Source organism: Linepithema humile, chromosome 8, assembly GCF_040581485.1.
Source record: "Linepithema humile isolate Giens D197 chromosome 8, Lhum_UNIL_v1.0, whole genome shotgun sequence".
NCBI classification, from domain to species: domain Eukaryota; kingdom Metazoa; phylum Arthropoda; class Insecta; order Hymenoptera; family Formicidae; genus Linepithema; species Linepithema humile.
The window spans coordinates 5,111,281-5,125,958 of NC_090135.1; the positions used below are offsets into that span (position 1 = coordinate 5,111,281).

The following is a 14,678-nucleotide window of genomic DNA, read 5'->3' on the forward strand; positions in this document are numbered from 1 at the left end:
AGCATATCGTTACATTATCTTTCGTCCGCTTTCACATCAACGGTGTGTATTCGCAGTGGAAAAGTTTTGGTACATTTCTTAAAGACAGGAAATGCTGATTTTTGTGAAATCCATGAATTAAAGAAAGAGAAATATATGTTTCGCATAGTTCCTTTTTTCGCCAAGGGTTGTACTCTTTGATAAATTTGATGAAGAAAGAGATAACAGTGAGAGAAGAAGTACATTCCTCGTCTTCGTGTGTTTTGTACTTTTCCATCGGTCTTTTTGGACTCGCGCACGATTCCACGGGTAAGTCGAAAAGCAAGAAGGGGGACCTCCGTTGGTCGAATGCATAATTCATATCTCACTTGCGATTCACTAGAGTGCAGATCCTTCCGCGAATCCGCTTTTATTTTGATTCGACTCGAAAGTTACTTTTGTTATTAGAGGAAACTTTGCTGGCGCTTCGTTATTCGTACGTCTGCGATTATGCAACCTCGATCGACGTTCAGCCATTTTTTCACGAGGGCCTCTCTTGGGTGTACAATCCGATCGATATCTCGTTGCTTTCGTTTCGTAATTAAAAGCACAGATGACAAGAATACATGACGAATAATATTCAAAATAGCTATATCTTGATTCGAGTAGCTAAGCAACTTCAAACGATCCTTGTCGCTACCTTCCTCGAAAGGAGTATTAAGAATTGATCAGCTTGGAACGTTTCAACGAGGAAGCTTATTAAATTCCAATCCTTATCGTAACTGGTAGTTCGTGCCTCAGGACGATAAACCAGAGGACCGCGATAAAATTAGGTAATATTGGGCGATCGATAATCGTTGTAATTTATCAAACGAAGAAAAAGGAAGAAACGGAGGAAAACAAGAATTGCCAAGAGTATCGTGGCTTTACTCTAAAAGCAAAATACTAATACAATTTGTGTCGCGTATAATCCAGATTCTTATTATCCGGATATCGATTACTCGGGATACTCGCCAGCAAGAATGAATACGAGAACATTTCGATTGCAAAACGCACCGAAGTGACATACACCGAGATGCGAATTCTCTCTCGCAGTTATCTCCGCGTCTTCTCCGATCTGATATCGCGAAATCTACGCGTCGAGTCATCGGGAGAGACCGAGCGCGCAGCTTTTGACGGCGACTGTACCCGCGCTGGAAAATCCATTTCGTTTTAACTTTACGTTCAAATTGAATGTTTTGTAGTTGTGTGTCGACTTGGGTGAGATGTAGCTGCCGGGGTAGGAGACGAAGAAGGGGGGAGGGTAGGGTGGGTAGGTTGACGTGGTGGAAGTTGATAGAGGAGAGAAGGTGGCGGTGGTGGGACAGGGGCGAGGGGGGAGGGCAGAAGGGAGTCTGGCGCGGGGGGGAGAGCGAGGGTGGGTGGTAGAAAGGGGCTGTGGAGGCACCAAAGGAGGAAGGCAGGCGGCCGTATTCCGCTCTCCCCCTTCCCTAAATCACATTCATCAGAGGCGGACGGCCGCACCGCTCCATTCCGCTCCTCCCCGCCGCTTCACCCCCGGCGCATGGGGTGGTACACGGTGCACGGTGCCGAAGAAGGTGCAGCACCCGCGAGGAGGTATAGGTGAGGGGGCAGATCCGTGTACTGGCGGAGAAAGAGGGGGAGCGAGAGATGGTCGATGAGGGGCCGGGGGGAAGACGGGGGGTGTAGGGGAGAGACTGGGAGACGCGCGGATATTGATTCCCGCGGGATATGCGCGCGTTCAACGAGACTCGGAAGTCTGAAAACGTACGTATGTTGTTTTTAAGAACGTATGCATGTCGCGATGCGTTGTAAGCGCTGCATCGTGCGCTGACCGAGCCTCTTTTTCCAAGAAGTACACTCCGAAAAACGTCGTTTCATTAATAATGCCAAAATGCCGGCGAACTTGGTTGTAAAATTATAATTGAAGATGAGACGGGGAGAAATGCTGACATTCACGATAATTGGAAGATTACAATTGATATTCGTTGGTCTTTGGCCGCAAACATAATGCCGGTAACAAAGTGATGAGAAAAAGAAATGAGATTGACGATATCGTACTGTTATGTCGAAGCAGTATAATCGTTAATTTACAAGTCAGCGATCGCAATTATACGTTAAAATATAAGTAGTTTGACGTTTTTGAAATATATACATCAGTAACGCTGCTATTTGCCGACAATCAATTCTAGTCCGCAAGGCTAGTCATTTTTGAAAGTCGCGATAATGTGTTCCATAAGATTTTTCAATAAATCAATTGATATTACATTCATTGTTAATGATACGAACTAATTAACACATTGGAAATGATGTGTTCACGAAAGATTCGTAAGTAGCAAGGTCGAAGAAAATTAGAGCACAACCGTCGCTCCAGTAAAATCGCTCGTTAGAGAATGTTTGCGCTCGTCGGACGCGTGCGAGGTTTGCACCGCGAGCACGTAAGTGGACGAGCATCACGAGCAACGGAAAGGGGAAGAATGAAAGTGAAAGAGCGAGGCGAGCGGGCGGGCGGATCGCGAGAAAACCAGGTGAGGGATAAGGATGGTTTTAAGGTTGTAATCTTTGGATGGGCTGGATAACAGATACGTGGCATAGGGAGACTTTAAGGAGGCTTCAAGCTGGATAGCCGAGAAGAAGAGAGCGGGTTGGGAAGGAGAAAGAGATATCACGTCTGACCCCACGGTCGCGTGATTCCTCTTCCTCGTTTTCCCTCGTTCCCTCCGTTCTGCCTGGCTGGCTGGCTGGCTGGCTGGCTGGTTGGCTTGGCTGGCTCGATGGCTCGCTCGGGGCGAAAATCCAGCGCGCGTAAACCAACACACCGCGCGCCACTACAAACTCCACTCTACGTTCATCCGCCGCACTGCTTCCACTTGCCAGCCAGCCAGTTCGGGCTAACCACCATCCTGGCTGCTAGCCTGTCTGCCTGGTCTGCCTGTTACCTACCGCCGTTTACTACTACTAATACCACCACTACCACTGTATCCTCGTTGTCGCTACGCGTGTTACTACCACCAGCATTCTTACTACCACAACGGCGACAGCCAGCCACCGCTGCTGGTGGCTGCCGGCGTTGCTGCGGCTACGACCTACGAGCACGTTTCATGAATGAAACCCACGTGCGAACCACGTGACTGCTAGCCGTCACTGACCCTATGTGTACGCGATGCCAACGATCGGATTCTACTTCGTGATATATCACGCTTCGCGGCTCTTCACCGTCACAGTTAGTCGATTAACTTGCCCGCAACTGCGTGTTCCAGACGCGGAAAACTGTCAAGTGGCAAGTGACCAACGCCACAATCGTTTCTATAGAGCCATGTAAAATATAAAAAAGTAAGAAATATATGTGTGTGTGTGTGTGTGTTTACTTAGTACTGCTAATTTTCATGTTCGATTTTAAGAAAAAATTAAATGCGCTGCGACAGAATGCTCGCGATATCGTATGTACATTGCGTACATATGTTAATTCATTAAAGTTAAGTCAAGTTAGTTGGTTTAAAAAGATAACGAACTCTGTTAATGTCCAAGTTGACACTTGTCTCGATAAAAATAACAGAACGATGCAGCAATTATTTTTGACGTATGGCTCGTAGTTGTGTAGCGAAATCCTCTTTGGTTTCTCAATGTTGTAAAAAATAGCTTCTTAATTGAAGTAATTAAAACCGATTGTGTTTACACAGATGTAACAAATTTCGTAATGCTCTATGTTGACTGTGCTTCACGTATTACGTGACGGTCGTGCTCTCGTGGGTTCTACCGCTTCCGTGTCCGTCCCATTCCCATTATCCCCCGCTGCTAGGTGGTCGACCGGCACGCGGCAGGAGCCGAAAGCGGTGGGCGTAAAACTCACGCTGTGATTCTTGTCTCCGTTATTCAGCTACTTGGCCACCGGAAATGAAACCCTGTGAAATAAGAATAGTTCGAATCATATTATGTTTTTGAATGCGATCACGCGATCCGCTTTATTAAAAAAGAAGAGAGGCGAGTGATTACGATTATCTGTGCCTTTTTTTTTTTTTACACAATGTCATAACCTTTGTGGCAAAATTTGTGGTTAAGACAAATCGATAAATTTCGACTAGACTTTCTGCCCCAGATAATATCGATCGTTCATCACGGCACGCTTCATGCGGTACGCTCGGAAAGACAGCAAAGCTGTAAAGAGTACAAAGGTGGCATCCATGACTCTAGGGTTTTCGCGGAGCGACGCGGGCCCGTACGCATTCCCGTCGGAGTCGCGCACCGAGAAGGAGGGAAGAAGTCGGTCCGCGCTCCGCGAATCCCGCGTGAGCGGGAGAAACGGACGGTCGCGAGTGAGCGAGACGGACGGACGGTTGTGTGCATCGAACGGTCGAGTGAGCGAAAGAGCGAGAGAGCGAGAGAAGCGTCGGACAGGACAGGTAGAGCAACGCCGAGTCTCATGGTGGGGTGGCCCACCTCGCGCTGCACCCACGGCACTATCGCGGTAGCACGCGTAGCGCGCGACGTCGCGATGTTGCACGCGACCTAACATAACCTAACGTTTAACGCGCCCGTTTACAATATCCGTAATCCGTGCGTTTCGAAGGGTTGCGCGATCTAACCTTTAAGATCCGTGTTCGCGTTCGCGCTCGCGCAGCGAAGAGGAGAGTTTCCTGGCCTCCCTCCCCCGCCCACGAGTATAGCCGCACCACGTTAACCACCGACGTTCAGCCGCCGTTACCGCTACTACTGCCGTTCTCGCGCGCGCGGTTCGCCGGCGGTCGCCCTCCCTCGTACAAACCGCGAGAGTCGCATTCGATGTCTCGCGTGGCACCTGCCGACCTCGATCAGTGATGACCATCGTCGTCGTCGTCGTCGTCCACGTGCTACATTGTCGGTATTAATTTGTCAGCCGTGTACATTGAATTAAATCGCGCGTTTAACAGTGGTCCATAGTGAATTCAGCCATCGTGCTTTTGATCGACGCGCAACTCGATCGATACCTCTGTCATTTTTTTTCTCGACAAGATTGGCAATACTTGAATTCGAAACGTGAAGTTTGTGGATGACAATTCGCGTGAATTACGCGGCTAAGGCAAAATATTTCGATAGTTGGAAGCGCCGGAATCGCCTAGCATTCACAGTGTTTGAGTCGCGCATTTCCCGTCTTGATCGCGAGGTCGGCAGGATATCCGCGCGAGTTGTCGTGAGTTATCGCAGTTGAAGGAATACGCGGGCCCAAGAGCGGGCCGAAAATCCGATCGAGTGTGATACGGCGAACGAGGCTGACGACGTCGCGTCGGTGCGTACGACGAGTCGCGTACGATGAGCGACGGTATAGTCGGTGCAATCGCGATCAGTTTGTTCGGTACTAGTTCTCAAACTGTGCTTGTGCGTGATAGATAGCTTTTCATTCACGAGGGCTCGTTCCAGGCGGCGAGAAGAAGCGTCGGGTCAGTATGGACGCCGGTTATTCCGTTCTCAGTAGCGATCTCGAAGCCTGCAGGATGTTCGACCAGTACTCCTACAAGGTGAGTCAAACACCGCCTAAACATGGCCGATTTTAAAACTTATTCAACGATAAACGCGGAGAATATCACTAATCCAAAAAGAGCAAATTTAGTTGTTCGTCTGAAGAAACTAAGATTACGAAAATCAGCACATGCTATTTAATTTATACAAGAAAGTCATCGAGTTTAATTGAAATTATCGTCGTTAAGATTACCGATTCGCGAGAGTTGGATTATGGATATTCCACCGTTACGATTATTTTGTTAATATGTAATTGATTTTCATTATTGTCTTGTAAGAGATTTCTTTAAGCATGTAACATTCTTGCGATTTTACTAGACAAAGTACCCATGATTAGTTATGCACATCTTAGCCTTAATTCCTAGCGTTTAAAAATTCTAGTCTTGCAGTTGGTAATCTTTAATACTGTTAAATGGCGATAACTTGCTTTTAAGCACTTACATCGCATTGGGTTTTGCGTTTGGTCGTGTTAGCCTCTACAACGTTCGGAACAGCTGCGGATGATGTCATCCTCGATGTTGCGACAATCTAACGCGATATCTCCGGCGTAGCCATGGGTCGCGGTGAAAAATAGTTTATGCAAATGCATTGTTATGTGTGTGTTTACTAAGTTACGAAGAGCTACATGATCATTAATCACTCAAAGTATATAACTGGTGAAAATGTGGTAAAGTTTTATTGTGTTTAATTAAGAGTTCTCGGCGCATATAGATGATATTGATATATCGGTATAAATTATTGAGTGTGATGAAAAATGATAACTGTTTTAATTAACAATGGTGCAAAAAATAGTGCATCTCAATTCATTTATATCAGAAATATTGGCAGTTTTTCAAATTCTATTGTGTCGATCTGATCGTATCGTTATATTCGTCGAATACGACGTCATTCATCGCCGGATTATCGTGTGATTGCGAGATAAATATGAATTATGGAATTGCAAAATCGCAACTACGTCAATACAATTTAGAGAAAAAATTTATTTTTGACAATGATATTTCAATCCAAGACTGGCGTGTGATAAAAATCAAGTTAAGTCGCATACATTTTATTATGATACAACTAATATTTATCGTTTCGTTTAATAAGTTGTAATAAAACGTGTACTGCAGCATCCAACGCGTGTAAGAAAGATCGGGATTCGCTGTTTTTTCACTTGGACGGTTGGTAATGGGCGATATGTATCTTTGAACTATTGTTCCAAATTTTTTTATATCTTACACACTCATGCGAAACCGACGAGACGATGATAGTAAAAACATAATCGCATTTTCAGCACGCTAAATTTTCATACGCTCGTTTTCGCGATGTTTCACTTCCGTACGCGACTTTCTATTTACCCAAATTCTGTAAGCAGTTTCCGGAATAATTTTTCTCGGTTGATTCTAATCCTTTTCGCTGTTTGTTGTGAAATCTTGGAATTTGTTTTTCGCATATTGTTGATCGTAACATTGTTCTTTTTGTTTTGACAAATTAACACGAATTGGCGGAAATATTCGATCGAATGCGTTAAAATGTGAGAGTCGAAGGCATAGATATATGAATTAAAATATATTACCATTTTTGTCAACTACGATATTTTCCGGCAATCTCGGTCGTTTGACTCCTCGCAGGGCCAGCTGCTATAATAGAGTTCGCGAATCTGCCAATTGTCGTGTTTTATCCACATTTTGACGATTTGACGCAACGGTAAGCGGAATGCATAACATTCTGAGTATACGTGCTTAAGATTACGCGAATATTCGAGAATAATCGAAATGCGTACGCGATTGTGTGAGATTTCGTTGAAAGAGAAGCATCCAAAACATCGCTACGACCAAAATTCGTCGAAATACACGAAAAGCTTCCTCGGGCGCGGTCGATCGTTTCCGTCGGTTGTCGTTCTTCTTGCGCGCTAGATCGCTGCCATATTCAGTTGAGTTATACGTTTCATCGCGCGAGCCAAATCGCGAATTGTTGTCGATATATTTCATGTTATTTTTTTGTATTTTACTAAGTTTACGGTGGCGAACGTGTACGGTATTTAGGAGAAATCCTACATCGTGAAAGCAATCGCGATAAGAATTTCCGAAATCCCGAATTACACAGAGAGAGAATTGTCGCGAAATATCGACACATCGTATTCCCGCGAATGAAAGTTTGCATTTGGAAAGATCGCGGGAACGATCGTGCGAAGAATTCACGTCGAAACTGTGGTCATGTTTTTGTAATCGCTATCGCATCAGTCGCATGTGTGCGCGTGCGTGTGTGCTTGCGTGTGAAATGTGAGGGAACTTGAATGTAGACTCGAATCGAGGATCAAGGATACATGCTGCGGTTTCCGACTACAGAGATTAGACAGCGGCGAATCCCGATTTTCCTGACGTGTTGGATGCTGCGGTCTGGTTACAGCTGCAAAACGGTAAGTATTAGCTACGGCTAGATATTAAATTTCGTATTTTTCACAGTTATCCTTTACATTATTCGTGCTTAAGATTAAACTTTCCTATTTGAAAATTGTTAATTGTTGCATTTATAAATAAGCACGTTATTTTCCTGCAAAAAATTTCGCGTTGAATTACCCCAATTTATTTACCTTTTAGAACTTTATTCTAATTAATTATATTTCAGGATATTAAAATAAAAATATCGCTTGTATCTTTGTACGATCGATACCTTTTAAGGGGAAACGGGGCTCTTCTAAGAATTTTCATCATCATATATTTGAGAAACACAAAAAGTGGAGGAAGGCAACTATTTATGAGCGCTGATATGGTCTCTAATTAATTCTGATGAATAATCGCGCGATAGTTATAAGCGACGATTGAAAAATTGTTAATTCTCACTGATTCCTTGGTATTCGATAGTCAGCGGCATTCCCCGATTCGTGTTTCTGCCCTCATTCATCCCCGCAGCACGAGGGGTTCCCTCCTTCCTTTCCTTCCCAACCCCCCTCCCCCCCCGCCGAGTCTCTCCCGTTCCTATCGTTACCCACTACTACCATCGCCCATCGCTCACTGCCACCACTACCACATACAACGTCCATATTCCCCGATTCAATCTGATTTGAAACGTTCGTCTAAATTAAATCTCTTCCATAGAATACCGTCGTGTCTGGCATCGCGCGATCAATGTTTCCGATCGTGCGTATCCATTCGTCGGATACCCCGCTATACAATGTAATAATATGGCGAATATTAATGCGATGGATGCTTTGCTCTCTCTCTCTCTCTTTCTCTCTCTCTCTCTCTCTCTCTCTCTCTCTCTCTCTCTCTCTCTCTCTCTCTCTCTCTCTCTCTCTCTCTCTCTCTCTCTCTCTTGCTCCCTGCGCGTAATCAAATAATTATTACTACAACTTTTCGTATCATCGATCACGGTATTATTATCTGATCCGTTCCGAGAATTACGAAATCACAATAATCTATCGGATGTTGACTTCTGTTAACAAATGTGATTTCTTATCGCGAGCTCTTGTTTTTTTTTTTTTTTTCGTTCATCGAAGACTAAGCAAACAACTATTTTTTACACAATCCGTCCAACAATGCTTTGTTAGCCGTTTAATTCTAAAGTCTACAGTCCCCGTCTTATCGCGATGGAATCCGCGTCTTATTACGGGATTTTACGTTCGGGCGTAGAATCGGGACTGCGTGTAACACTCGTACGGCGCTCCTTTGATCCGAGGCGGGGAAACATTTTGAAAATCGAGACGCGAGACCTTACGGTGTTGGATGATTAAATCGATAGGTCATCGTGTCCATCGAGTTAAGCGCAATTTTCCTCCTCCGACGCGTCCTCTTAAGAAAGATATCGGACAAGCTCGTTCCGAAAATCTACTTTGAAAAGCACTCGGGGCGACCCTTTGAGAAGCAGAATTTTTCCCTGGGTAATATCGCCCGTAGGTAGGCACCTAATGCATTTCTACAGGTTTATATACTCCTCCTCCTCCTCCTCCTCCTCCTCCCCTCCTCTCTCTCTCTCTCTTTCTCTCTCTCTCTCTCTCATTCACTCACTCACTCACTCACTCTTTCTCTCTCTCGCTCTCTCTCTTTCTCGTTCGACCGAGCCTTTCCTCCCCTGCTTCCTGCCACCCGCTCTCGCCCCTTTCTCCTTGCCTCCTTTTTCGTCCCCCGCCCCCCGATCCCCGCCTGTGCTTCCCCCTTTCTCCGTACGTACCTTCCTCCGCGCCTCTCTCCTGCGCTCGTTTATTTCTACTCTTTTCCTCCGCCCGTTTCAACTTTTCATTCGGTTCTTTCTCCTCCTCCGTTGAAACAAAATGAAAGGCGAGCCCGGTTGGTATCCATAAAAGAATGAATAAACGTAGATTGAAAGGGCATAAAAAAGCATGTACGCGTACATACACACAGTACGAGACTGAGGCGAATATATACGCGAGCGCGGGCGCGCGCGCGCGCGCACGGTCGGGCGAGCGAGCGAGCCGAGAGAAGGCGTATTTATACATTTGTATCTACGTATTGAAGGGAACAAATTAAAAAATCCGCAATCGCGGTAGTACAAAGTAAATTTGTTTTAACGAACGCAGGTAATTGAATTTCCCTAGTGCGTTACACTTACTTACGGCCACGCTGATTAACGAGTACGAGAAATCTCCTTTTCTATTCGCCTTGCCGATAAATCATCGCGTAATTGCACGACCATGCAAAATTCTGAAATAGATTTAGAGTTAGTAAAATGGCAGAAATATGGGGAAAGTATTATTTTACTGGCGAGGTAAAGCCATTATTTCAGCCGCTGCCGTTGGGGCCGCGAGGTTGGATAATGTTATTTTACGATATAGGCAGATGATGATAATAACGAGCGCGTACACACGAATATAAATATACACGATTTGAACTTGTGGTTGATTATTAGTTGTCTTCTTTTTTTTTTTTATAGATTTTGCTTTGTTATCGCGAGTGTAAATCCAAGTATTTGCTTGCTCCGCATTCGTCGGCGATGTTATATAAAAGTGCATTGTCGCGATTGTGCATTTCTTAAATTACACTTCGTATAGCTGGCGTTCTAGACGAAACCGGGTTTTGCAAGCGCATACGTCATCTTTTTCACATAATAGCACCGCCTTTCCATTCTGCCCGGCGGTTTACGGTTATAAATTATGGAAATAATTTTGCCCGCGGTTAGATCCGTCGTTATAGCAATCTACATTTTGTGCAAAGTAGGCACACACAAGTATATATTTCTTCGTCCGTTATAATACCGCGTGTGTATATATACTCGCGCGTGTATAATTTATGAGTTACAGAATTACCAGCAGTTTCGATATATTCCATCTTACATCGTTGTGTTTAAACTAACGTCGAATGAATATATTCCCGCCGCTGAATATCGCGAGCGATACTCTTAGTTGAACAAATTCGACGAGATACGTCCATATGTTTGCTGAAAACCAACTTGCCAGAGCTGGCGATTAATCTCCAGAGCCGCGTTATCGCAGTTAGACAATAATTGCGGCGTGCAACTTGCCGCGCGGAAAAGTCGTCAAGATTTAACATATACACGGCGTTATTCTATTAAAATTTCATCACGAGAAACCGTTTCTCCCCCTCAAAATGGGTTGTCGTAGTGCACACCAGAGTTTTGACAGCAAGTAATTTCAATTGTAGGTGAAATCGCGTGCTCAAGTAATTTCGTTCATACGAATCGAAGGTAGAATACTCGCGCGTGGGCGTCGAGTAAATTATCAGAGGGGGTTCGTTCGGGCTGAGGTATGGCGAGAAGTTTGAAAACTTTGTCGCATTAAAGTTTCACCGACTGGTTTTGGCAGGTGGAGGAAGCAGGGTGAAGAGAGAGATAGAGAGAGAGAGAGAGAGAGAGAGAACTTTGGGTCTGGGATCGCGGCCAAGAGAGCAGGAAATGCGTTCGCGATATATTCCTTCCGCTTTTGTGCTGCACAGAGAAATGCGCGCATCCAAAGGATGATGGTTTCGCATATTTATCATAGTCACGGGACGCAAATCGGAAAGGGAGAAAAGAAGGGAAGAAACTAAGGACTGATGATGAAAATCAAAGTCAAACTTTGATCATTGTGGTAGAGGAGCAAACATTTTCGATGGTATCAAAGCCCGCCGGTGCCGTGGGCCATTCCCTTATTCATTATAACGCATCAATTCGTAGCGCACGTTCCGAGTGGAAGCAAACGCGCTAACTCCCACGTGAATGAAAACGTTGAAACGCGGTCGATACATCGCATCGGCTGCATTATTTCCAGTCGCGCGAGTGCGCGCGAGGCAACAAGTAATTATCTACGTAATTTAGTTTCACCATTCATCGATAATTAAATTCCTTTCGCGAATTCCAGCCGTATATGCGTCAATTGTGTGCTCTTAATCTCAATCAAAATTTCATTTCCGAAGTAAACGCCGCGCGTTAACGAAGTAACGCTTCATGTTATTTTCTCAGTTTATATTAGCACGGGCTGATATCGCTCGGGCGTTAAAATTGAGTCATCGGATGATTTAATCGCCGTGACACCATTCGTTTCGAAAAGACTTACTCGATTATCGATTCATCGCTCGGCTATTCAAAGAATAACGAGACATTCAGCTCGTAATTGATATTTATTATCTTCCAAATGTTTATCAAAATTGCAACGTTACAAAGTTCTCTTTAAACTTTTACTTTAATCAATTTTCTCTCTCTCTCTCTCTCTCTCTCTCTCTCTCTCTCTCTCTCTAATGAAAATGAACGTAATACTTCAGACGTGCTTATCATGTTCAAACGATCCGCACCATTAAATATGATTATACAATTTAGTGGAATTTAGTTGCAAGTTCGATGCAAGTTCGATTTGCTCTCGGCGCTTTCTCACGTAGTCATTCCGATTCGCCGAATCTGATTTTTGGAGATGCACACAAGCGGAAGAGCGCGCCGAGTATCCGCACCGAGTGATGTATCGCTTTGCGAAAGAATATTGGAAGACGGCCGGGACGGGGGCCGATCTTATTGATCTTTGAACGGTAACGAATCGGTAACGAATCGATCTATCGCGGCAAACGAGCGGCGCGCCGATACACGCTGTATCGATAAATATGTCGAATGATAATTTAGTGGCGCGCGTACCGGCGCGGCTGCTATCGGCGAGTTCGAGTAACGTCTCGCCGGTGATTGCGGGATGAGAAAAGTGGTCGTTGCTTTATTTTACGATATCCCATTAAAATATAAGTTCAAAAAGTTGCTTCTTCTCCTCCTCCGCCTCCCCCTCCCCCCTCCTCCTCCTCGTTCACCCGTAGATACGATGCGGCGACTCGGAAAGTTTTAACGATCCGTCGTCCCCGCCACGTCGCGATGCCTCTTCGTGCTTACACCCGTTTGTGTGCTTTTCGAATTATTTCTTCCCCGCGACATTACGTTGCTGTTGTACGCGAATCCCAGAACTAAAGTTCGACGTGCGCAGTTGCAGGGCGGTGGATTTTTCGTCCGATTAGAAACGCAATTAATTCGCATTTTTCTATTGTCATAGCGGTAATTTGATTGTTAATTTCTCAAGCACAGAGCGGTTTTATTATTGTCCAACAAGTTTGTAGCCTTATTCTGCGAGCGCTGCCGCGAATAAAATGAGAACTAGCAAGTAAAAACTTGGGAGAATAAAACATGAAGCGCAAGGGAACGGACGAAGCCGGAGATGTCGTTGGTCACCGATGTTCGTCTTTAGTGCATTTTTCGCAGACGCTTTGCAAGATGCATGATATGCAGTACACTCTCTGTGTATGAAATATACTCGCGAAACACATTTTATTTGCGATTATTATTGCGCCGGTTGATTTATGTGTGACGCGCGAGATCTTTACGCGAACGTCCTTGCGCCCGCTTGTTAATGCTCGCGCGGTTGTATTAAACGCTGGTACTGCTCAGGGCATTACAAGACGCTTAACCCTTTCGAGATGGCAGCATTCTAGCAAAGTTACCTATACAAGATCTTGTTTTCCAAATGTTTTCAGGATCGCTGATTTCGAATGTGACCTTAAGATTCCAAAGTTCAAAATAGCGGTTTCGATATTGGCGAAATCAAATTTCGAACAATTAGTCCGATTAATGCGAAATTTGGTTTTAAAGGTTTTTTGAAATCGTTGAACTCAAGTCACCTCAGAATTTCCAAAATTCCAAGATTACATTGAGTAATCTTAAAAACCACCTAAAATCGAGTTTCAAGATAATTTTATTGCTTTTTAAAAAGTTGTTCCACTATATTGAACCTACGATTTTGAATTAAAAATTTTCAAGTCTTATTCGCATTTAGCAATTTTAAAAACTCTCCAAGCCTAATCTAACCTAACCTCAAAATAATCCGATTATTTTTGTTGAAATCCGCCATATTCGATCTGTCATTTTTAATTTTACATTTTTGACCTCAGATTTGAATAAAACGTCAATAAATATCACTATGAGTCAAATTTCAAAATTTTGAAAATTGAGGGAAAATGTCAGAAATAAAAGGAGATGTTCTCTGCAATGATCACCCGGAAAAGATTGAAAGATATACGCAGAGTTTGTCGCACGTGTCATCGCGAGTACATTTCATTGGGATAAAGAAGAATGTCAATATTTTTCGTTTCATTGTACATTGAGAATTCAGCTCGTATTTGTTGGATAATTTTAATTGCTTCCGTGTACACGTGACGATATTTATTACGAGTGGATGGCAACAACGAGACGATCGGCGTATAGCGGCTCGGCTATTTTGTCGCTATCGATAAACCCAACCACTCGGTCGAATCAGTCGCTCGTTAATTCGGCTCGAATTAAACGATGCCAATTTAGTATGCGCTTCTTCAATCTCTCCGCTTCGTTTCGATCCTTATATCACTTGTTGCCGCGCCAATAATGCTATTTTTGCGAATTTCTAAAATTATCTTGTTTTTACGGAGCTTTTTGCAGCGTCAAATAATACGAATTGCTGCAAGAAAAAAAACAGACTCGATTGGAAACGAAAGGTTTTGTATTATTTCTACTCTCTGGAGAACTACACAATTTTTTTTAATTAGATTGTCCGAACAAGCTAATATATGTATGTTTTTAATGCACCTGAAAACATGATATTCGAAAACATGATTTCGAAACGTTTTAATGTCTCGCGGCTCTCCAAAGATTAACGATATTTCGAGAAACATTGCGTAATCGATGCGCGTCTCATTTTTGTTTCCCCTAAAAACATGTAAAACAGCTACATAAAAAAGCAAATACACATGTGCGATGCAATCGGGGCGCCAAAT

At 44.0% G+C, this 14,678-nt stretch overlaps 1 protein-coding gene and 1 long non-coding RNA gene across 5 annotated transcripts in view; one reads left to right on the forward strand and one right to left on the reverse strand.

The window, feature by feature from the left end:
• Positions 1–1,885: 1,885 nt before the first annotated feature.
• The window catches only part of LOC137001547 (uncharacterized), a 48,956-nt gene continuing 36,163 nt past the window's right edge, over positions 1,886–14,678 (reverse strand). For both annotated transcript variants that reach the window (XR_010891527.1, XR_010891526.1), the window contains exon 2: positions 1,886–3,881. This is a non-coding gene — a long non-coding RNA (uncharacterized lncRNA). The remainder of the gene's footprint in view (positions 3,882–14,678) is intronic.
• The window catches only part of LOC105680049 (TOX high mobility group box family member 3), a 72,813-nt gene continuing 62,374 nt past the window's right edge, over positions 4,240–14,678 (forward strand). Inside the window, exons 1-2 of one of the 3 annotated variants that reach the window (XM_012380473.2) lie at positions 4,240–4,379; positions 5,374–5,471. In XM_012380473.2, the coding sequence (XP_012235896.2) occupies positions 5,400–5,471 (72 nt within the window). In that variant the 5' untranslated portion in view covers positions 4,240–4,379; positions 5,374–5,399. Of the gene's footprint in view, positions 4,380–4,428; positions 5,309–5,373; positions 5,472–7,711; positions 7,874–14,678 lie in introns of those variants that run through there. The other 2 variants (XM_012380472.2, XM_012380474.2) reach the window with 2 other exon arrangements.